The sequence below is a fragment of the Heptranchias perlo genome, unplaced genomic scaffold, assembly GCF_035084215.1.
Source record: "Heptranchias perlo isolate sHepPer1 unplaced genomic scaffold, sHepPer1.hap1 HAP1_SCAFFOLD_1777, whole genome shotgun sequence".
In the NCBI taxonomy this organism is placed as follows: domain Eukaryota; kingdom Metazoa; phylum Chordata; class Chondrichthyes; order Hexanchiformes; family Hexanchidae; genus Heptranchias; species Heptranchias perlo.
In genome coordinates this window covers 1-24971 of record NW_027139052.1, presented here as the reverse complement: position 1 = coordinate 24971, position 24971 = coordinate 1, and the positions used below count along the sequence as shown (strand labels likewise).

At 43.7% G+C, this 24971-nt stretch overlaps 1 long non-coding RNA gene and 1 gene segment (V, D, J or C); both read left to right on the top strand.

Annotated features, from left to right (window-relative positions):
* Nucleotides 1-4406: 4406 nt before the first annotated feature.
* Nucleotides 4407-6230, top strand: LOC137309697 (uncharacterized). Its single transcript, XR_010959944.1, has 2 exons — nt 4407-4485; nt 5122-6230. It is a non-coding gene; the product is annotated as an uncharacterized lncRNA (long non-coding RNA).
* Nucleotides 6231-19460: 13230 nt separating this feature from the next.
* Nucleotides 19461-24724, top strand: LOC137309698 (immunoglobulin lambda constant 1-like; the record flags this gene model as incomplete). The annotated part of the segment is given in 2 exon segments: nt 19461-19779; nt 24621-24724. Coding segments are annotated over 2 exon segments (423 nt in total), but the record flags the coding sequence as incomplete, so codon positions are not given.
* Nucleotides 24725-24971: the final 247 nt, after the last annotated feature.

Here is a 24971-nt window from a genome sequence, read left to right as displayed (position 1 = left end):
AGTTCCCAGGACCAGATGGTTTCCATCTCAAGGTTCAAAATAAATAGGTGAGAACATTGCAAATGCCCTAACTATAATCTTCAAAACTTCTCTCGGTTATTCAACCGTTCTCTTAGATCAGAAATTTCCACATGCCACTCGATTATTTAAGAAAGGCGAGAGAGAGAAATTATGGAACTTTGGACCAGTTAGCCTAGCAAATTACCTGATTCTATAATTAAGTATAGAGTGAGTGAACAAATTGAATATATTTAGCTGATCAGAAAGAGCCAGCATGGATTTGTAAACGATAGCACATGCCTGAAGATCCTGATTGAGTTTTTTGAATAGGTGACTAAAGTAGTAGACAGCGGAATGTCAATGGATGTTGTTTATTTGGACTTCCAGAAGGCTTTCGTAAAGCCCCTCGTAAGAGGCTGTTAGCTAAAGTTGAAGCTCATGGAATTGAGCATAAATTATTGATGTGGTTATAAAATTGGCTGAGCTGCAGGAGACAGAGAGTAGGGATAATGGACAGGTGCTCAAGTTGGCAGGGTATGACTAGTGGTGTCACACAGGGATCGGTGTTTGGGCATCAAGTATTCACTGTATTTATTATCGACTTGGATGACAGGAGAGAGAGCCGCGTATCCAAGTTTGGCGATAACACAAAGACAGACAGCATTGTAAGCAGTGTAGATGGAAGCATAAAATTACAGAGAGCAATTAATGGTTTCAGTGAATGGACAAAACTTTGGCAAATGGATTTCAGTGCAGGCAAATGTGTGGTCACCCACTTTGGATCTAAAAAGGAGAGATCAGACTACTTTCTCAATGGCGGAAAGCTCGAAGCAGTGGAGGTCGAAAGAGACTTTGGGGTCCATGCACATAGATCATTAAAAATTCATGGACAGGTACAGGAAATAATCAGAAAGGTTAATGGAATGCTGGCCTTTATATCGAGAGGACTAGAATACAAAAGGGTAGAATTTATGCTGCAGCTATACAAAGCCCTGTTCAGACCACACCTGGAGTATTGTGTTCAGTTCTAGGCACCGCATTTTAGGAAGGACACGTTGACCTTGAAGGGAGTGCAGCGTAGATTTACTAGAATGACACCAGGACTCCAAGGGTTAAATTACGAGGAGAGATTTCACAAACTACCTTTGAATTCCCTGGAATTTAGAAGTTTAAGGGGTGATTTGATCGAAGTTTTCAAGATATTAAGGGGAGCTGATAGGATAGAAACAATTTCTGCTGGTTGGGGAGTCCAGGACCAGGGGACATAATCTCAAACTTAGAGCCAAGACTTTCACGACTAACGTTAGGAAATACTTCTACAGCGAAGTGTAATAGAAGTTTGGAACTCTCTTCCGCAAATGGCAATTGATGCTCTCTTAATTGCTCATTTTAAATCTGAGATTGATAGATTTTTTTAACTAAAGGTATATGGGATACTTCAGAAAAGGAAGATATAGTTGAGATACTGGATGGGATAAAAATTGATAAAGAAGAGGTATTGAAAGGTTATTTGTACTTAAAGTAGATAAGTCACGCGGTCCGGATGGAATGCATCCTCGGTTGCTGAGGGAAGTAAGGGTGAAAATTGTTGGAGTGCTGGCCATAATCTTCCAAACATCCATAGATACAGAGGTGGTGGCAGAGAACTGGAGAATTGCAAATGTTACACCATTGTTCAAGAAATTGTGCAAGGTTCGACCCAGCAACTAATGGCCAGTCAGCTTAACCTCAATAGTGGGGAAACTTTTAGAAACAATAATTCGGAACTGAATTCACAGTCCCTTGGGCGCGTGTGCATTGATTAGGGAAAGCCAGCACGGATTTGTTAACGGCAAATCGTGTTTAACTAACCTGATAGAGTTTTTGATGAGGTAACAGAGAGGGTAGATGAGGGCAAGACAGTTGAAATGGCGTATATGGACTTTCAAAAGGCGTTTGATGAAGTGCCGCACGATAGGCTTATCTTCAAGATTGCAACCCATGGAATAAAGGGACAGCAGCAACATGGATATAAAATTGGCTAAGGGACAAGAAACAGAAAGTAGTGGTCAACGGTTGCTTTTTTGGACTGGAGGGAGGTGTACAGTGGTGTTCACCAGGGGTTGGTGCTGGGAACATTGCTTTTCTTGTTAGAAACATAGAAACATATAAAATAGGAGCAAGAATAGGTCATTCGGCCCTTCGGGCCTGGTCTGCCATTCGAAATGATCATGGCTGATCGTTCAACTCAGTACCCTGTTCTCGCTTTTCCCCCATATCCCTTGATCCCTTTAGCATTAAGAAATATATCTATCTCCTTCTTGTATATATCTAATGATTGGCCTCCACTGCCTGCTGTGGTAGCAAATTCCACAGGTTCGCCACCCTCTGAGTGAAAACATTTCTACTCATCAAGTTTCTAATTGGCATACCCCGGATCCTGAGACTGTGACCCCTCGTTCTGGACTCCCCAGATATATTAATGACTTGGACTTGGGTGTACAGGTTAAAATTTCAAAATTTGCAGATGACACAAAGCTTGGAAGTGTTGTGAACAGTGAGGAGGACAGTGGCAGATGAAATGTAATGCTGCTCCAGGCCGAAAGCTCTCTATGTGACACCGGGCACTCGTATTAATTACCCGCCAAGAGGACCAGCGACAAAGTGTAGAAAAGGCCATGTGATCCAAAAAGCATTCCCCTTATTTTATTCGTTCATGGTACGTGGGCGACGCTGGCGAGGCTGGCATTTATTACCCATCCCGAATTGCCATTTGAGAAGGTGGCGGTGAGCCGCCTTCTTGAACCGCTGCAGTCCCACATTGCTGTTAGGAAGGGACTTCCAGGATTTTGACCCAGCAACGATGAAGAAACAGCGATATATTTCCAAGTCGGGATAGTGTGTGATTTGGAGGGGAACGTGCGGGTGGTGTTGTTCCCATGTGCCTGCTGCCCTTGTCCTTCTAGGTGGTAGAGGTCGCGGGTTCGGGAGGTGCTGTCGAGGAAGCCTTGGCGAGTTGCTGCAGTGCATCCTGTGGATGGTACACACTGCAGCCACGGTGCAGTTGTCATTGAACAATGAGGGCTGCAATCGGCCATGGTGTTTTCTGGTGACTCAGTAACCTTTGCGGCGCGGCTACCATCGCCCCCAGTTTGTCGACACGCAATCAATGACAATGGGCCGGGAATTGCTCACATCAGCGTGGCAACATTCGGAGCAGCTCGTGCAAATAAATCATACAAATTCAAATCCATCATCATCTACTCTGGTTCTGTAATCGACAACCTCCGGTTTATTTCACATCAAATTTCCACTTTCCCACTTTCGCTCTTTTTTTTTGCAGATTTCACATGAGCCTACAACCAACACCGTTATTTCCTTTCCCGACTTCATTGACTTTTTTTTAATAGTCCTTCATAAACTGCTTGGCGTGATTTATTAAATTTTTGCTCCACGTTTGTGTGCTTGTGTAATGAAGCAATATTTTATTATGTGATCGATGTATTGTCTGACGTGACGTAAGCTTCATTTTCTGAACTGATAAAAGTCATCAGTAGTCGTCGTGAACCAATTTATCAATTTTCTCTGCTAAATAATTGAAACAGATAATAGCTCACAACGTTATATATTGCATGGATGCATTTATGGGGAAGCTAGATAAGTACACCATGGAAAAAGCAATAGAAGGAAATGCTAATAGGGATGGATGATTTAGGGAGGGAGGAGGCTCGAGTGGAGCATAAACACCGGCATGGATCTGTCGGGCCGAATGGCCTGTTTCTGTGCCGTAAATTCTATTGAATTCGATAAATATATGTTTAAAAAAGCGATTTTACACTGGATTAAACATTCCGTGAACGATTAAATTGTGCACATATCTACAACAACGTTCTCAGGGTCTCTGCTATTGATACAGGATTCCAGTCCTGGATACAGTTGCAATCAAAGAATCATACAACGCAGAAGGAGGACATTCGGCCCATCGTGCCTGTGCCGGGTCTTTCAAAGAGCAATCCAATTCGTCTCACTGCCCTGCACTTTCTCTACAAGCCCTGTAATTTTCTTCCTCATGTATTTGTCCAAATCCCATTTGAAAGTTCTCTCATTATCACCTGTGCCAGTAAATGGGAAGGGGGATTGTGATGTAGGTAAATCTTGTGCAGATGCATCACTGGGGCTAATCCTTCATTCGATCGTATAGTCTCCTGACACGCCGCTCTTAACTCCACATTGAACGGTGGTTGGCCTTTTGATTTAATGAGTGATGTGACAAGCCATGAGGTTGCTGATTGTGGCTTTGAAGGGCTCTTGTTTGTTTTTGGCTTTTTGCCTGTTCATTTTGCGGTTCGCGGATTTAAGGTTGCAGGTGACGTAATTTCCGGTTATGACGCTCCATCTGCTAATTCCAAGGGTAACTCACAACCTGCAAAGCTGCAACCGACCGATTGCTTCTGACGAAGATGCATTTACATTTTCTGCAACTAACTCTTTTATGTCTGAAGACCCGTAAACGTCCCGATTAGGCAACGTCTCTCTTAGATTCATCTAATCAATTATAGTAATATGAATATGGCGGGACGATTATACATCAATAATCGATTATTTAATATGTTATTGCAATAATGTTTTATTTAACCAGTGCATGTTTTTATTGTGTGAAAGGTTTTGATGGAATCGATAGGGAGAAACTGTTCCCACAGGCAGGAGGGTCGGTAACCAAAGGGCACAGATTTAAGATAATTGGCAAAAGAAACAGAGGAGGAGAGGAGAATTGTGTTTTTTTTACACAGCAAGTTGTAACGATCTGGAACGCACTGCCTGAAAAGTGTAATTGAAGCAGATTCTAAAGGGGAATTGGATAAATTCTTGAAAAGGAGATATTTACAGGGCTATGGTGAAAGAACAGATGAAAAGTGCGACTAATTGGATAGCTCTTTCAAAGTGCCGGCACAGGCGCCAGGGGCCGAATGGCCTCCTTCTGTGCTGCACGATTCTATGTAAATTTTCTGCTTCTAACTTTTACTAATTCGTTGCTGGCCGGTTTTTTTATTGATAAACGGAACGTCCTTTTCAGGTTGTGTAGTCAATACATAATTGATTGTGTCGCTGAATGATCTTCATTGTTCACCAATTCCTTTGTAGGTTTTTCCCTCTCAGATCTCGTATCTCAGTGGCCCCTTTCGATCGTTGTAACTCAACAAGAAAGCGTGGAACTAAACTGTTTCCAGAATGGAACTGCACGCTCCAGCATGCTTTGGTACAAATCCGCTGGAGGGGGGCTGCTGTTAATTGGCAAAATCGTTTGGTCGTCGCAAGCAGAAATGGAAGAGGAATTTAAGGCCAGATTTCAAATGGTGCGCAGTGACGGCGATAAGAAATCCACGCTCAAGATTACAGGCCTGGGACGGACCGACACGGCGTTGTATTATTGCGCCGCCGGTGATGGGGCACAGCGGTTCAGGATGATTCACAACCCTGACAAAAACCCTTCCAGTGTAAAGCATGGTCGCAAAATGATTGCTTTGAAGAAGAGAGTTATCATAGTTCTGTCGGAGTGGCATGACTGAGGCAGCGCTGCACTGTCGGAGGGTCAGTACAGAGGGAGCTCTGCACTGTTGGAGGAGCAGTGTTGAGGGAGTGCTGCACTGTTGAGTGTGAATTGATCTGAATGAAGTTGTGTTGTGTGAATTGATATGAATGGAGTTGTGTTGAGTATTGGCGAGTGTGAATTGATCTGATTGAAGTTGTGTTGAGTATTGGTGAGTGTGAATTGATCTGATTGAAGTTGTGTTGAGTATTGGTGAGTGTGAATTGATCTGATTGAAGTTGTGTTGACTATTGGTGAGTGTGAATTGATCTGATTGAAGTTGTGTTGAGTATTGGTGAGTGTGAATTGATCTGATTGAAGTTGTGTTGAGTATCGGTGAGTGTGAATTGATCTGATTGAAGTCGTGTTGAGTATTGGTGAGTGTGAATTGATCTGATTATAGTCGTGTTCAGTATTTGTGAGTGTGAATTGATGTGTAAAGACTTAATGTTGTGTGTAACTGTAATCAAACAACGATGTCTTGTTAATTGCAGGGCATCAATTTTGAAAACGTTGTGATAATCATCTCAGCTGCACTGAAATGTGATGGCTGTCAGCAAACTGGCAGCACCCCTTTTATCTTGTGATTGGCATTGATAAGAAAAAAGAGACTGAAAAAGAGAAAAGACTAAATAAAGGATATATCTTAAGTCTAGGACAAGAATTCGGAAATCTCGTGTCGTTCTATTATCCAAGAGTTAATAAATCTCTTTGACAGAGAATGCAGAATACCTCGAACAGTTTGGAGAGTTGCTTCAGACACTAACCAAAGAAAAACATGTGAATAAGGAAAACTGGAAAATTATAGTCGTGTTATGAGAAGGACGTTAAATTATAAAACTCAAGTAACAATTAGAAACCGAGGCAGAGCTCAACAAATAGTTTATGGAACAAAAACTGGAAATTGAATCAGCTCGTATAGCTTCTTGCAACCGGACTTTGGCTGAGTGAGGAGACCACATTCAAACCGTAGGGGCAAATGCAGCCAGAAATTTAGTATCATGTAACGCCGAGCTACAACGACAGGAAGGTCAGGATAAAAGGTGGATAAAGGAGGTCGGTGATTTAAGTAGTGCCCGACGGGGAGTCCGAAGTCTGAAACAGGGCGACCAGCCTCGTGTAGCAGGAGAGGGGAATCATAACCACTGTCAAAAGAAAATGCAGGAGTTGGAGGAAAGATTAAAATCTGAGATAGACGCTCCGCGACAGGAGATAGAATTCTACCCTTCCCCAGCATTCCCCTCTCTTGCCCCACCCCCAGTCGTGGAAGCATAAACAGCTCAGCGCTACCTCATGAAAGTCAGTGACAGATGAAATGTCGGCTTGCAGCCTCTTTGGTCAAGGTAACCTTATGTGCGTTGCACCAGCAACAGTATGGAGGACCTAATTCCAAAGGACGGATTGAAGACCGCCCAAAACTATTGCTAGCTGACACTGGCACGTCACATACTGTGGTATGGGGCTCACTTGACCAAGGCACAAAGAGCTTGGGAGATTTGGAGGAGAAGGAGATACGGAGAAGATGGTAGATTCACATTTGAAATGCAGTTTTGGTCTCCTCATTTAAGAAAGGACATAATTGCTTTGGAGGCGGTTCAGAGAAGTTTCACTCGATTGATTCCTGGGAAGAGGGGGTTATCTTATGAGGAAAGGTTGGACAAGTTGGGCCTGTATACCCTGGAGGTTAGAAGAATGAGAGGTGATCTTATTGAAACATATAAGATCCTCAGGGGACTAGAAGGGGTAAATGCTGAGGGGATATTTCCCCTTGAGGGAGAGAATGGAACAAGGGGCCATAGTTTAAAAATAAGAGTCTCCCGGAGATGAGGAGAATGTTTTTCTTTCAGAGGGTCTTGAGTCTGTGGAATTCCCTTCCCCAGAGGTCGGTGGAGGCAGGGTCATTGAATATTTTTAAGGCTGAGTTAGATAGATTCTTGATTAACAAGGGAGTCAAAGGTTATAGTAGATAGACGGGAAAGTAGGGCTGAGGTCACAATATGATCAGCCATGATCTTATCAAAAGGAAGAGCAGGCTCGAGGGGCCGAATGGCCTATTCCTGCTCTTAATTCGTGTGTCGGCCGGCGGCAGTCACAGTTCAGTATGTAAACACTCGCCTCATGGTCGTGTGGACTGAAAAGCGACAGGAGACGGAGAATGTTATCTTAAGAGTAGATTCCTAGTGGAAGTGGACACAGTCAATATGTGTCAGTGGCAAACGGGTGTCGACTCTCCACAATGAGAGTTGATGATAGATCAGGACTAAATTTGATTCATGGGGATATGAAGTCAACATGACCTCGTTGTCTGCCTCTGACACGAATGGAGATAATTTGATCCACTGCTAAAGACTGGACCCTTTTACTTTTATTCATACATGGGATGTGGGCGTCGCTGGCGATGCCGGCATTTATTGCCCATCCATAATTGCCCTTGAGAAGGTGGTGGTGAGCCGCCTTCTTGAACCGCTGCAGTCCGTGTAATGAAGGATCTCCCACAGTGCAGTTACGGAGGGAGTTCGAGGAATTTGACAAAGCGCAGGGTGGGGGTGGGGGTGTTGGAATAAATGTGGAGGGGGATAAAGCAGGAGAGACATAATCGGAACGGGGGCGGCAGGAAATGATGTGCAAACCCAGTACTATTATGAAAGCAATTGCGCCACCTAGCACCAACTTTCCGCCAAAGCTTCAAACGCCTTTTGTTAACTGAGTCACGGTTGGAAACTAAATGAAAAAATGCAAGGATCTGTGCCTCCATTGTGAATCTTGGGTTTTCTAAGATGACAGTTCATCTGCAAACATCGCACAACAGATTCCTTTCAAGCAATGCAAGAGCTTCAACACGTGGGGAGGAATCTGTCCTTTAGATGACGAATGTCAGGCATGTCTCAGTGGGTAGCACTCTCGCCATTGAGTCAGAGGTAGTGGGTTCCAGAAAATTGAGCATATAATCTCGGCTGAAACTCCCAGTGCAGCATTGCCAGAGGGTCAGTACTATGGGAGTATTGCACTGTCGGAGGGTCAGTATTGTGGGAGTGCTACACTGTTGGAGGGGCAGTACAGAGGGAGAGCTGCACTTTCAGACATCCAGTACTGAAGGAGTGTTGTACTGTTGGAGGGGCAGTAATGTGAGGGTGCTACACTGTCGGACAGCTAGTGCTGAGGGAGCGCTGCACTGTCGGAAGGTCAGTACTGAGGGAGTGCTGCACTATCGGACATCCGGTACTGACGGAGTGCTGCACTGTTGGTGGGGCAGTACTGAGAGTGGTACTGCGTTGTCAGAGGGGCAGTACTACGGGTGTACTGCACTGTCAGAGGGGCAGAAGTAAGGGAGTTCAACACTGTCGGAGGTGCCGACTTTCGAATGAGACGTTAAACGAAGTCGCCGTTCCCATAGAAACTATTGGAAAAAGAGCAGGAGAGTCCTTCCTGGTGTCCTAGCCAATATTTACCCGTCAATCAACATCAGATTATCTAGCAATTTATCTTATTGCTGTCTGTAGGATCTTGCTATGCGCGAATTACCTGCCGCTTTTCCTACATTACAACAGTGACTACACTTCAAAGGCACATCATTGGCTGTTAAGTGCTTTGGGAACTGAAGTGGTGAAAGGCGCTATGAAAATGAAAATTATTTATTTCGATGCTTAACTGCACACCTGGTTCAGAGAAAGCCACGCAATGATGCATTTGTTTTCACATTATCAGTATTTGGAGCAGTAATAGTGTCATTATTAGTAACTGGAACAGTAATAGTGTCATTATCAGTAAATGGAGCAGTAATAGTGCCATTATCAGTAACTGGAGCAGCAATAATGTCATTATCAGTAACTGGATCAGTAATAGTGTCATTATCAGTAACTGGAGCAGTGATAGTGCCATTATCAGTATCTGGAGCAGCAATAATGTCATTATCAGTAACTGGATCAGTAATAGTGTCATTATCCGTAACTGGAGCAATAATAGTGTCATTATCCGTAACTCGAGCAGTAATGGTGCCATTATCAGTAACTGGAGCAGTAATAGTGTCATTATCAGTAACTGGAGAAGTAATAGTCTCATTATCAGTAACCGGAGCAGTAATTATATCATTATCAGCAACTGGAGCAGTAATAGTGTCATTATCAGTATCTGGAGCAGTAATTATATCATTATCAGTAACTGGAGCAGTAATAGTGTCATTATCAGTAACTGAAGCAGTAATAGTGTCATTATCAGTAACTGGAGCAGTAATAGTGTCATTATCAGAAACTGGAGGAGTAATAGTGTCATTATAAGTAACTGGAGCAGTAGTAGTGTCATTATCAGTAACTGGATCAGTTATAGTGCCATTGTCAGTAACAATAGCAGTAATGAAGTCATTATCAACAACTGGAGCAGTAATAGTGTTATTATCAGTAACTGGAGCAGTAATGTCTCATTATCAGTAACTGGAGCAGTAATAGTGTTATTATCACTAATTGGAGAAGTAATAGTCACATTATCAGTAGCTGGAGCAGTAATTTTCTCATTGTCAGCAACTGGAGCAGTAATAGTCTCATTATCAGTAACTGGATCAGTAATAGTCTCATTATCAGTAACTGGAGCAAAAAAAGTCTCATTATCAGCAACTGGAGCAGTAAAAGTCTCATTATCAGTAACTGGAGCACTAATAGTGCCATTATCAGAAACTGGAGCAGTAATAGTGTCATTATCAGTAACTAGAGCAGTAATGGTGTCATTATCAGTAACTGGAGCAGTAATATTGCCTTTATCAGTAACCGGGGCAGTAATCGTGTCATTGTCAGTAACTAGAGTAGTAATGGTGTCATTGCCAGTAACTGCAACAGTAATAGTACCATTATCAGTAACTGGAACAGTAATAGTGCCATTATCAGTAACTGAAGCAGTAATAGTGCCATTATCAGTAACTTAAGCAGCAATAGTGTCGTTATCAGTAACTGGACCAGCAGTATATCATTATCAGTAACTTGAGCAGTAATAGTGTCGAATAGTAATAGTGTCTAATAGTGTCAGTAATCGTGTCATTAGAGCAAATTGATATCTTGCCATTATTCTCCATGTGAAGGTTTCTCTCATCTACAATTGCTACATATTTATCTGTCGCACAATACACCCAACCGTCCATTCTGGCCTGGAACTGCTGGGAAATTGAGATATATTAACGATGTATTAACGGCGGGCGCCATTATTAAATTGTAAGAAAAGAATATTCAGCGATTTGCGGAATAAGTGAGATAAGCCATGTCCCAATCCATCGCAAAATCAATGGACCATTTGCGTCACCCTGTCGAATGCTGAAAAAAGTCCATTCTCGCCGCTCAGATCTCCACTGTAGTTAACGGCGACCGAAAATTTGCTGGATTAAACATTATTTGCACCGCAACCATTTAGACTAAAAACCGGCGACTTTTTTCTGTTCGTTATGCGTTACTTGAGAAACTAATGAGACTAAAATCTGATAAATCCCCTTGACCCTATATCCGAGGGTTCCAACAGAGGTGGCTGCAGAGATAGTGGATGCACTGGTTATTATCTTCCAAAAAATTCTAGATTCTAGAACAGACCACGTGGATTGGAAGCTAGCAAATGTAACCCCGCTGTGCAAGAAAGGAGGGAGTGAGTAAACAGGGAACTACACGCCAGTCAGCCTGACATCAGTCGTCGAGAAAATGCTGGAATCCATTATTAAGGAAGTGTGAACAGGATACTTAGAAAATCATAATATGATTAGGCAGAGTCAACATGGTTTTATGAAAGACAAATCGTGTTTGACAAATTTATTCGAGTTTTTTGAGGATGTAACTAACTGGTAGATAAAGGGGAACCAGTGGATGTAGTATATTTGGAATTTCAAAAGGCATTCGATAAGGCGCCACTTAAAGGTTGTTATACAAGATAAGGGCTCTTGCGGTTGGGAGTAATATATTAGCATGGATTGAGGATTGGTTGACGGACAGAAAACAGAGAGTAGGGATAAACTGGTCATTTTCAGGCTGGCAAGCTGTAACTAGGTGCCGCAAGGGTCAGTGCTGGGGCCTCAGCTATTTACAATCTCTATGAATGACTTAGATGAATGGACCGAGTGTAATGTATCAAGTTTACTGATGATAGAGAGCGAAGTGGGAAAGTAAACTGTGAGGACCTCACAAAGAGTCTGCAAAGTGATATAGACAGGTTAAGTGAGTGGACAAGAAGGTGGCAGATGGAGTATAATGTGGGGAAATGTGAGATTATTCACTTTGTTAGGAAGAATAGCAAAGCAGAATAATTTCTAAATGGTGAGAAACGATTAATTGTTGGTTTTCAGAGAGACTTGGGTGTCCTCGTACAAGAAACACAAAACGCTAGCATGCAGGTATAGCAATTAGGAAAGCAAATGGAATGTTGGCATTTATTGCAAGAGGGTTGGAGCACAAAAGTAAGGAAGTCTTACGACAATTGGACAGGGCTTTGGTGAGGTCTCACATGAAGTACTGTGTACAGTGTTGGTCTCCTTATCTAAGGACGGATATATTTGCCTTAGAGGTCGTGCAGCGAAGGTTCACTCGCTTAATTCCTGGGAGAGGTTGAGTATAATGGACCTCTACTCTCTGGAGTTCAGAAGAATGAGAGGTGATCTAATTGAAACATTAGATTATGAGGCAGCTTGAAAGGGTAGATGCTGAGAGATTATTTTCCCTGGCTGGCGGGTCTAGAACTAGGGGGCATCGTCTCAGGATAAGGGGTCGGACAATTAAGACCGAGATAAGGAGGAATTTCTTCACTCAGAGGATTGTGAATCTTTTGAATTCTCTACTCTCGGGGGTTGTAGATGCTGAGTTGTTGAATATATTCAAGACTGCGATGGACAGATGTCCCGGCTCCAAGGGAATCAGGGGATATGGTGATCGGGCAGGTAAGTGGAGTTGAGGTTGAAGATCAGCCATGCTCTTATTGAATGGCGGAACAGGCTCGAGGGGCCGAATGGCCTACTCCTGCTCCTATTTCTTATCTTCTTATGTTAGCGATGTCACAAACCTAATGGTGGACAAATCCTCTTAACAGCATTTTACACAAGCGTTTAGGTTATAAACCAAAGGAGCTCATATAATCGGAACCACATTCACACGTGTAATGCTGCTGAAGTCGATGTATTGGAGTATTACATCGAGTTTGTAGCACAGCAACAGTCCATTCAGCCCAACTAGTCTATGATGGTGTTTATGTTTCACACGAGAGCCCTTCCACACTACTTCATCTCACCCTATCAGCTTATCCATCTATTCCTTTCTCCCTCATGTACTTTCCCCTTAAATGCACTTATGCTTTTCGGCTCCATCACTCTGTCAGGAAACAAGTTTCTCCTGAATTCGCTATTGGATTTATTAGTGAATATCTTTTATTATGGCCCTTATTTTTGGTCTCCCCCACAAGTGGAAACATCTTCTCTACGTCTACATTATCAAACTCTTTCATAATCTTAAAGGCCTCCATCAGGTCACCCCTCAATCTTCCCTTTTCTGGAGAAAAGAGCCCCAGCCTGTTAAGTCTTTCCTGATATGTATAACCTCTCAATTCTAGTATCATCCTGGTAAATCTTTGTTGCACATTCTCGAGTGCCTCTATACCCTTTTTGTAATAAGGAATCCAGAACTGAGCGCAGTATTCTCAGTACGGTCTAACCAAATTTATAGAATTATAGAAAGCTTACTGCAAGGAAGGAGGTCATTTGGCCCATCAAGTCCGCACCGATTCTATGCAAGAGCAATACAGCTAGTCCCACTCCCCTACTCTATCCCTGTAACCCTGCAAATGCTGTTCCTTTCAAGGACTTATCCAGTTCGCTTTTAAAAAGACGATTGAATCTGCCTCCACCACCCTCTCGGGCAATGCATTCCAGATCCTAACCACTCGCTGTCTAAAAAAGATTTTCCTAATGTCACCTTTCGTTCTTTTGCCAATCAACTTAAATCTATGTCCTCTGGTTCTTGACCCGTCCGCCAATGGGAACAGTTTCTCTTTATGTACTCTGTCTAGGCCCTTCATGATTTTTAACACCTCTATAAAATCTCCTCGCAACCGTCTCTGTTCCAAGGAGAACAACCCCAGCTTCTCCAGCTTATCCACGTAACTAAAGTCCACTATCCCTGGAATAATTTCCAAACAAGAATGACATAATTGCTCATAACTCTGTTGCGTCCGGGGAACATTTGAAAGCAACAATTGATTTAAACATTGTACCATGTTTGCAAAAGGACAAAGATAAATCTACTTACTGAACTGAACGCACATTCGCCTTTCTTTGAAAATATTCAAACGCCGGTTTCCCATTTCTTCTTTTAACGTCTGCTTTTGTTGTTAGACACTTCGTGTTTAGACCATAACCCGGAGCTTCATTCAGATGGAGATAACGTTCCATATGAAGAGAATTAAACGTTTGGTCTCTCGGCGTTTTAGTTTGGGGCAGACGTATGGGGAAGTGCGGCGGTTTGAACAAAGATAAACTGAAAAGATAATAGCGTTACAAATCTAAACACGACACCTGGCCGACGAGCGTGCACCTGGTACACAGGGTGCTCTGAGAGATCGGTTCGGAGATTACAGTGTGCAAGAGTTATTGTATTTATGTATAAAATGTAGTCTGTTTGAGAGACAGTGCCGTTACTTCCCGAGGTCCTGCACATTGTGGGGACATTTTCAAGTGACAGAAGAAAAAAGCCTGGCAGACTTGAAGGGCTGAAAGACCTCCTCCTGTTCCTCTCTAAGAGGCTCGAGGGGGCTGAATGACCTACTCGTATTCCTGTGTAACAGACTGGAGGTTCCGAATGGCCTCCTCCTATTCCCGTGGAATAGACTGGAGATTCTGAATGGCCTCCTCCTGCTCCCGTGTAACAGACTGGAGGTTCTGAATGGCCTCCTCCGATTCCAGTGTAATAGACTGGAGATTCTGAATGGCCTCCTCCCGTTCCCGTGCAACAGACTGGAGGTTCTGAATGGCCTCCTCCTTTTCCCGTGTAACAAACTGGATGTTCTGAATGGCCTCTTCCTTTTCCTATGGAACAGGGTCGAAGGGGCGGAATTGCCGACTCCAGTTCACATGTCACAGGCTCGAGGGGCTGAATGGCCTGTTCCTATGCTCCTGAATGCTAACTAATCTCCAATACCTCAATCTCAAGCGACGTCACCAGCTGAATCCTCCAGTGCCTGTTGAGAGGCGGAGCGGTGCTGCTTTCGATCTGATATTTCTTTTTTGTAGGAGTTTGTATCATCGTGCACAGTGACTCAGAGAGATCGAGGAGTTTAACAAAAACCCAAAAGGGGGCAGGAAACACCTGTTTGACATAAAACCACGCGTCACCTCGTCCTGTTGGGTACTTTTTGCAGAGTGAACGTGTATTTGACAAAAAGAAAAAAAAAACGGGTTAGAATAAAAGTGAGGGATTAGATATCGAGGCACTGGTGAGAGGTTATAACTATCAGGAAAGGCTGAACAGGCTGCGGCTCTTTTCTCTAAAAAAGAGATGGCTGAGGGTTGACCTGATAGAGGTCCTTAAAATTATGAAAGGGTTTGATATGGTAGGTGTACAGAAATGTTTCCACTTTTTGGGGGAGACCACAACTATGGGCCTTAAATATAAGATAGTCACTAATAAATCCAATTAGGAATTCAGGAGAAACTTCTTTACCCAGAGAGTCGTGAGAATGTGGAATTCGCTACCACAAGGAGTAGTTGACGCGAATAGTATAGATGCATTTAGGGGAAGCTGGATAAACACACGAGAAACATAGGAACATAGAAAATAGGAGCAGGAGTAGCTCATTCGGCCCTTCGAGTCTGCTCCGCCATTCAATATGATCCTCCACCTCAATTCCATATTCACGCTCTCTCCCCAAACCTCTTGATGCCCTCTGTGTCTAGAAATCTATCGGGCTCTTTCATAAATATATTCAGTGACTTGGCCTCCGCAGCCTTCTGTGGTAGAGAATTCCACAAGTTCACCACCCTCTGAGTGAAGAGGGAGAAAGGAATAGAAGGGAATGCTGATAGAGTTCGATGAAGAGGGGAGGGAGGAGGCTCGAGTGGAGCATGGATCTGTTGGGCCAAATGGTCTGTTTCTGTGCAGTACATTCCACGTGGTTAGATACAGATTAAAGCCCATTTTCTGCTCCTGAAATCCTCCATTATTGAGGTTTCCATCTTTCACTTTCTCTCCTCTCACTGGCGGCAATGGAAGTCCCAGACCACCCAAAACGGGCCAAGTTCTCATCCTTGGCATAATGGGTATCTCTTTTCTAATGATTTATATATATATATATATATATATATATATGTAATAGTGCCTCTGCTATCACTTCCTAACTTCTTTTAATATTCACGGATGCAATCCATCCGGATCTGGGGTTTTATCCTCTCTAGGCTTTGATTAGGTTATCAATTATCTCCCCTCTTTCTATCTTAAATGTCTCTATATCTTGTTAAATCTCTTCTTCTAATGTCTGGACCAGCTTGTTAGTCTCCCTGGTAAATACTGAGGCAAAGTCATTCTTCAATATTTCTGCCACATCTATCTATCTATCTACGTTTCCAACTGCACAATGGTCCTAAATCCCACAGACAGATGGGGAGAGAGAGAAATTGAGTGAGAAAATCCTGCTAATGCGCAGGTCTGTCAGTGCCCGATCTGATTTACACTTCCGTGTGATGCTTTGGATCTTTTTTACTTGGTTAAAAACGCTATATAAATGCAAGTTCAATCATTCACTTCTTCCAGTTCTGACGAAAGGTCTTCGATCTGAAACGTTAACTCTGTTTCTTTCTCCACAGATGCTGCCTGACTTGCTGAGTATTTGCAGCATTCTTCAGATTTCCAGCATCCGCAGTGTTTTGCTTTTCATGTAAATACAATTTGTTGTGTGTCTTTCTCCAGCACTGCCATCACTTCACCGCGGCAGCAGAGGGCGACATTGTCCAACAAATGGTAGCCCAATGGTCCCGGGACTCCCGCCTCCGCACCAGTCTTTTTGCCGGCTCCTCCTCACTGATTCATTCATTCATATTATGGTTCGTAATTTTTGCATATGCAAGGGGGCAGCAGGAGTTTATCGGTGAGATTGAATACAGCAAGGAAAATATAAAGGAGGGAGAGTAGGTCAGGTAGGAAGATCCAACGGGAGGGATAGAGAGATAGGGAGACAGAAAGATACAGAAAGAGAAAGAGAAAATGAGAAAGGGTGACAGAGAGAGAGAAGTAGTGAGGCAGTGAGATATTGAGATAGGAAGACAGATATAGAAAGAGAGAGAGAAGAGGAGATAGGGTGATTAAGAAAGGGAGAGAGCGAGAGGGAGATAAAGAGAGAGAAAGAGACACAGAGATAGTGAGATAGAGAGACAAAGTGGGGGAGGGAGATACAGAGAGAGAGAGAGAGATAGTGAGATAGGGAGACAGAGAGGGAGATGTGGAATTACACAGAGGGAGAGTGAGATCGGGAGACAAAGAGAGAGATAGAGAGATACAGTGAGAGAGAAAAAGAGCGAGATAGATAGGGATTCCGAGAGTGAGATAGGGAGATAATGAATGCCTGAGATAGGGATGCAGAGAGCGATAAAGATACATAGAGAGAGATACAGAAAAAGAGATATAGAGATATATATGGGATAGAGAGTGAGATACAGAGAGGGAGAGAAAAAAAAGAGTAATTTAGGGAGACAGAGAGAGATGCAGAAAGAGAGAGAAATATAGATAGGGAGAGAGAGCGAGAAGTATATGAGGGCGGAGAGATACAGAGATAGAGAAAGAGAGATGTGGAGAAACAGCGAGATATAGAAGGGCACACAGAGAGACAGAGAGAGACAGACAGGGATAGAAGCAGAGAGAAACAGAAAGGTGGAGGGAGATAGAGGAGGACACAAAGAGAGGGAGAGGCGGGGAGAGAGAGAGAGAGAGATAAAGAGACAGAGACAGATGGAGAGAGATAGTGAGATGGTGAGACCGGGAATTACATGCAGTGATATCAGGAGCTGCGAGATTGGTGATTGCACAGATTCCCTCCATGTGCGGTTGTGTTCTAGTGCCCTGATATATCACCCTCAGCATTGCACTGGGAGTGTCGGCCTTGATTATGGGATCAACTCTCTGGATGGGGAATCGAATCCACGACCTCTGACTCAGCGGTGAGAGTGCTCGCCACTGAGCCCAGTCTGACAAAAATATTAATGGAATTATGTAAGATGGTTCGACCACAGTAGTATTGCCTTATTTTTTCTGGTAGTTCTTTTCGGGATGTGGGCGTCGCTGGAAAAGCTGGCATTTATTGCCCATCCCTAATTGCCCTGAGGAGATGGTGATGGGCCTTCGAATAGGTTGATACAACTAAGAGGCCACTTTAAGAGGGCAGTTTATAATCAATCACGTTGGTGTGAGGACTGGAGTCACATATAGGCCCAGACCGGGTAAGGACGGCAGCTTTCATTCCATAAATCAGTGAACCAGTTGTTTTTTTACAACAATCCTACAGCTTCATGGTCACTTTTACAGATACCAGCTTTTTAGTTCCAGATTTTAATTAAACTTAATCCAAAGAGTTCAGAAGAATGAGAGATGATGACATTGAAACATATAAAATTCTAACAGGACAAGACAGGATGCAGGGAGGATGTTCCTGATGGCTGGGGAGTCCAGAACTAGGGGTCACAGTCTCAGGATACGGGGTATGCCATTTAGAACCGAGATGAGGATAAACTTCTTCGCTCAGAGGGTGGTGAACCTGCAGAATTCTCTACCACAGAAAGCAGTGGAGGCCAAGTCATTTGATGTATTCAAGAAGGAGATAGATATATTTCTTAATGCTAAAGGGATCAATGGATATGGGGAAAAAGCAGGAACAGGGTACTGAGTTAGACGATCATCCATGATCATTGTGAATGGCGGAGCAGACCCGAAGGTCCGAATAGCCGACTATTGCTCATTTTTTCTATGTTTCTATGTTTCTATAACCACTCGCTGCATAAAAATAAATTCGCCTCATCTTCCCCCTGGTTCTTTTCAAAGTTACCGTAAATCTGTGGCCTTTGGTTAACGACCCTTCTGCAAGTGGACAAAAATCTCCCTATCCACTCTATCAAAACCCTTCATAATTTGAAACCCCTCAACTAAATCTCCCCTTAACCTTCTCTGCTCTAATGCGAACCACCCAGCTTCTACAATCTCTCCAAATAACTGAAGTCCCTCATCCCTGGTGCCATTCTGATAAATCTACCCTTGACCTTCTCTGCTCTAAGGGGAACAATTTCAGCTTTTCCAATCTCTCCACAAAACTGAAGTCCCTCATCCCAGGTACCATAACCTTCTCTGCTCTAAGGAGAACAAACTCAGCTACTCTAATCTCTCCACAGTATATTTTATTTTGGTTTTTAGAGAGCATATTTTTTGCATTGGACTTTTTTCTTTATTCATTCTTGAGATATGGGCGACTCTAGCAATGTTAATTAATTTAAAGCTTAAAATTAGTGGCTGCAGTTTCATGGCCTTTACAACGCCCGTCCTTCCTAACAAACGTTTATTTAAACTCCTGGGGAGGTGAATGTTTTATGATCCAACCCAGGGATTAACAGTTGAATAAACAAATGTTCTTAGTAGCAAATCCATTATCTACTTCCTTTAGAATCCTTAAAAAAGCAGCACTCATATCAATCTGATCAATGCCCAGTGACCTGTGTTCGGCAATAGGCCCATGTGGAAAGCGAAAGACAGGAGAATGAAAGCTTGCTGTGAAGCAAACCAAGGTAGAACAGTTGAAAACACAAACGTTCTTACTCAGCCAAAGTTGCAGAAACGGAAAAGGAGCCGCTCGGATATTCACCCTTGTTAACAAGCGGGTCGTGTTTTGTCCTCCCTCAGAGGAAGGGCAAGGGGTGATGCACCCCAAAGTGACCATTATGGACCCGTCGGATGAAGAAATTGTAACCCGGGAGAAAGCCACCATCGTGTGCCTGGCCAGGGATATCTTCCCAGGCGATGTGAAGTTCTCCTGGAAGGAGAACGGGGAGGAGATGAAGGAGATGGATGTACTGACCGGGCGGCCGGTGAAGAACAAGGGAAACCGCTACAGTGCAGTCAGAAGGGTAACTGTGACAGCGGCTGAATGGGGCCGAAAGGAGTATTCATGCACGGTGACCCATTACACAAAAGATGGGGAAGAGAGATCGGGAGAGGCCAAGACCAGAAATAAGAGGGGTGAGCGTGTTCAGTCCCTGAAACCTCCTCCGTCACGGCCCACTCTGAGGATCATATTAACCTAACTCACCCGGGGCGGGAAAGCCATGGAATCGGGTTGAACGCCTGTTTTAGACTCCGCCCAATATTGTCTCCAGTGGAGAGTTAAGATGGTCAGTTTTCTGATGGGCGGGCTAGGTACAAATTGCCCCTTAAACTCACACGCATTTCTGCACTTGTCCACTCATCTCCTCTGTGGAGCTGTTGATCCAATGTCACAGCCGATTATTTGTGTCATTCCAACTGTGGGTGTAAAACTGACGATATCAGATTGTCCCCTGGCTTTACACCCCAGACGGTTTTATGCTGATGATATCAGATTATCCCTTGGCTTTACTCCCCATACGGATTCATGCTGACGATATCAGATTGTCCCTTGGATCTACACCCCATACGGTTTTATTGAAGTGAAAGGAAAGAATAATTGAACCAGCTGATCTGATATCAACCGTTTAAGCCCAAAGTTAAAGTTACTTTCATAAGCACACGGACCTACCATTAAAGGGCTGGTGGTGTCAGTAATACAAGGGGCATTTACTGACACTCACTGCCCACTGCTATCACACGGACCTACCATTAAAGGACTGGTGGTATCTGTAATACAAGGGGCATTTACTGGCACTCATTGCCCACTGCTATCACACGGACCTACCATTAAAGGGCTGGTGGTGTCAGTAATACAAGGGGCATTTACTGACACTCACTGCCCACTGCTATCACACGGACCTACCATTAAAGGACTGGTGGCATCTGTAATACAAGGGGCATTTACTGACACTTACTGCTCACTGCTTTCACCGCTGCTTTTTGGAATTTAATTTTAGATTCAGTGCCATACCCTTTGAGGTTTTGGACAAGGCTGCATATGGTAACACCACAGGCCCCGGCCAGAAACGTTTATTTAGACTCCTGGGAGGTGATTTCTTTTATGATCCAACCCAGGGATTAACAGTTGAATAAATAAATGTTCTTACTCTCAAATCCATTCTCTAGTTCCTTTAGAATCCTTAAAAAAGCAGCACTCATATTAATTTGATCACTGCCCAGTGACCTGTGCATGGCAACAGGCCCATGTGGAAAGCGAGCGACAACAGAATGAAAGTTTGCTGTGAAGCAACCCAAGGTAGAACAGTTGAAAACACAAATGTTCTTACTCAGCCAAAGTTGCAGAAACTGAAAAGGAGCCGATCGGAAATTCACGCCTGTTAAGAAGCGGGTCGTGTTTTGTCCTCCCACAGAGGAAGGGCAAGGGGTGATACACCCCATAGTTACCATTATGGACCCGTCGGATGAAGAAATTGTAACCCGGGAGAAAGCCGCCATCTTGTGCCTGGCCAGAGACTTCTTCCCAGACTATGTGAAGTTCTCCTGGAAGGAAAACTGGGAGGAAAAAAAGAAAAAATTCCAATCCAAAAAATATGCTCTCTAAAAACCAAAACAAAATACACTATAGAGAGATTAGAGTAGCTGAGGTTGTTCTCCTTAGAGCAGAGAAGGTTATGGTGCTTGGGATGAGGGATTTCAGTTCTGTTTCACTCCTGGAGCTTGCTGCTGTGGATGTGACTGTGATTGATGTTACTCACAAAATTTGTTTTATGTAACTATCCCCCACTCACTGCATTTGGCTAGAGAAATATTCCTGCTTTTATCAACAGACTCTCTTTGTTGTACTGGTCGACTCCGCTGCAGAAATAGACTCTGTCTGCTGCATGTAATAGACTCCGTTTGCTGTCGTAATCGACTCTGTTTGCTATAGTAATCGACTCTATTTGCTCTATTAATAGTGTCTGTTTGCAGTATGTAATAGGCACTGTTTGCTCTATTAATAGATTCTACTTGCTGTATTAATAGACTCTGTTTGCTGTACTAATATACTTTCTTTTCTGTATGTAATAGACTTTGCTTGCTGTATGTATAGACTCTCTTTGCTGTATTAATAGACTCTGTTTTCTGCATGTAATAGACATTGCTTGCTGTACTAATAGACATTGCTTGCCTTATCATCGACTCTGTTTGCTGTATTGATAGACATTGCTTGCTATGCTAATAGACTCTGTTTGCTGTACTAATAGAGATTGTTTGCTATAGTTTATGAGTTTGTTAAAGCAACAAGCTCACTCCCGCCTTCAACCCATTGGCTGACAGACTGCTGCCAACCGTTTGGGGAATAGATCTGTCTCGTTTAAAAATTCAAGAGAGATTAATAAACGGACAGCTGAGGTGAATAGTGTAGATGCAATTAAGGGGAAGCTACATAAGTAAATGATGGAGGAAGCAATATAAGGATATGCTGATAGGGGTGAGATGAAGACTGGTGGTGGGAGGCTCGTGTGGAGCATAAACACCGGCATTGACCAGTTCGGCCTGTCCCTGTGCTGTAAATTCTACAACCTCACCACTCTCCGGGTAAAGACGTTGTAAATACTGACACAGTTACTGCTTCAACCATAAACTCTTCAAGTGAATTTCCACAGCCAAACAACTCTCTGTGTGTAAAAGTTCCTCCTGCCCTCTCTTCTTGGAGTGGTGTGAAGGGCCGCCTTTAATGCGCAAATAATTAAAGTTTTCTCTCTTCTTTTAAAAAAAAGTTATTACAGGAGTCTGTGAAAACAATGGTAAGAGCATCGAACATTTTATATGTTTCCATTTGTCTGTCTTTGTCTCTCTGACACGGACAGAAGGTAATTTGAATTTTGGGATATAGTGTAAATTGAGTGAGTTCGCCACTCGTTATATACCTGGTTCGATCTTTCTTTATGTTGAACTCAATAGAACACTAGAATGCAAAGGGATGGAAATTATGTCAGAGTTATATAAAGCCCTGGTTAGACCCCACCTAGAGATACTCTGTTCGGTTCTGGGCACCGCACCACAGGAAGGATATATTGGCCTTGGAGGAAGTGCAGCGCAGATTCACCAGAATAATGCCGGGGCTAAAAGGGGAAAATTATGAGGACAGGTTACACATGGTTGGCTTGTATTCCCTTGAATATAGTAGATTAAGGGTTGATCTAATTGAGGTGTTTAAGATGACTAAATAATTTTATGGAGTAGATAGAGACAAACTATTTCCTCTGGTGGGAGAGTCCAGAACAAGGGAGCATGATCTTAAAATTAGAGCAATGCCAATCAGGGGTGATGTCAGGAAGCATTTCTTCACACAAAGGGGAGTGGGAATCTGGAAATCCCTCCCCCAAAAAGCTGTTGAGGCTGGGGATCAGTTGGAGCTTTCAAAACTGAGATTGTTAGATTTTTGTTTGGTAAGGGTATTATGGGTCATGGAACCAAGGTGGGTAAATCGGAGTTGAGATACAGATCAGCCATGATCTAATTGAATGGTGGTACAAGCTCGAGAGGCTGAAGGATCACCTCTTGTTCCTGTGTAACAGGCCAGAGGGACTGAATAGCCTCCCCCTGTTCCTGTGTAACAGAGGGGCTGAATAGCCTCCTCTTGTTCCTGTGTAAACAGGCCCGAGAGGCTGAATGACCTCCTCATATTCCGGTGTAACAGGCCCAAGCGGCTGAATGGCCTCCTCCTGTTCCGGTGTAACAGGCTCGATGGGCTGAATGGCCTCCTCCTATTCCTGTGTAACAGGCTCGACGGGCTGAATGGCCTGCGCATGTTCATTTGTTCCTAGTAGAAGGAAAATTGGCGTCTTCCATCTCTCCTGATTGTTCTTTACATTGAAATCATGGCAGAAGAACAGCTCTTTAGAGTTTCAGGATGAGAGGGAGGTGGTTCTGAACCTAATTTTTTGTGGGGCTTCTGTAATAGTTTATTGTTTAGTTTAGGCCGAGATAGGAGCAAATCCTAACTTAATAGTATTTGTCTCTGCCTGTATCGTAACTCGCAGCAAGTCCCGTTCACTCATTGCCCCTTTTCATAGCTGACCTACATTGACTACTGGTCCCTCAACGCGTCCATTTAAAAATGTTCATCCTGGTGTTCAAATCCCTCCGTATCTCTGTAACCTCCTCCAGCCCTACAATCCTCGAGATCCCTGCGTTCCGCCAATTCTGACCACTTCACAATACCCTTAAGCACTTCGCCCCACCATTGGCGGTCGTGCCCTCAGTCGTCTGGGCCCTAAGATCTGGAATTCCCTCCGGAAACCTCTCCACCTCTCCCTAAGTTCTGCAATAACTCACCCCCCCCCCCCCCCCCCCCCACCGCCTAACCCTCTCCACCTCTCCTTAAGCTCTGGAATTCCCTCCCTAAACCTCTCCACCTCTCCCTAAGCTCCTGAAATTCTCTTACTGAATCTCTCCACCTCGCCCTAAGATCTGGAATTCCCTCCCTAAACCCCTTCGCCTCTGCCTAAACTCCTGAAATTCACTCCCTAAACCTCTCCACCTCTCCCTAAGATCTTGAATCCACTCTCTAAACCTCTGCACCTCTCCCTAAGCTCCGGAATTTCCTCCCTAAACCTCTCCACCTCTCCCTCAGACCTGGAATTCCCTCCCTAAACCTCTCCACCTCTCCCTAAGACCTGGAATTCCTTCCCAAACCTCTCCACCTCTCCCTAAGCTCTGAAATTCCCTCTCTACCTCTCCACCTTTCTCTCCTCCTTTAAGACGCTCCTTAAAACCTACCTCTTTGATCAAGCTTTTGGTCACGTGTCCAAATATCTCTTTCTTTGGCTCAGTGTCAATTGGTGTCTGATTTACGCTCCTGTGAAGCGCCTTGGGTTGTTTTATTCGGTTAAAGGCACTGCATAAATGCAAGTTGTTGATGTTGTTCAGACTAGCATTACAAAGTAAAATTTTGAGGAAGTATTATTGCAATTTTTTATTTCTTTCAGGGGAGCGGATGCAGAAGCAACAAGTTGTGGCGAAAACAACCGATGCATTGCTCATTTCCAAGAGCTTGCTTTACATGGCTACGGTCGCCATCGTGGTACTCAAGGTTAAGGAGCACAGCCTCTGTTTATAGATCAACATTGTCCTCATTTTCTGGCACTCTTGCCCGTTTGCTCAAGAGCCTTTCTCAGACACTGGTCGCCCGACAACCTCCAGTCCAAATCATTCGTGCGGATTTATCAACATTGACACCCGACTGGCTGTTTGACCACGGCGGGCATGGAATCATAGAAGCAAAGAAAATTTATGGCACGGAGCGAGGCCTTTCGGCCCATCGTGTTCGCGCCGGCCGA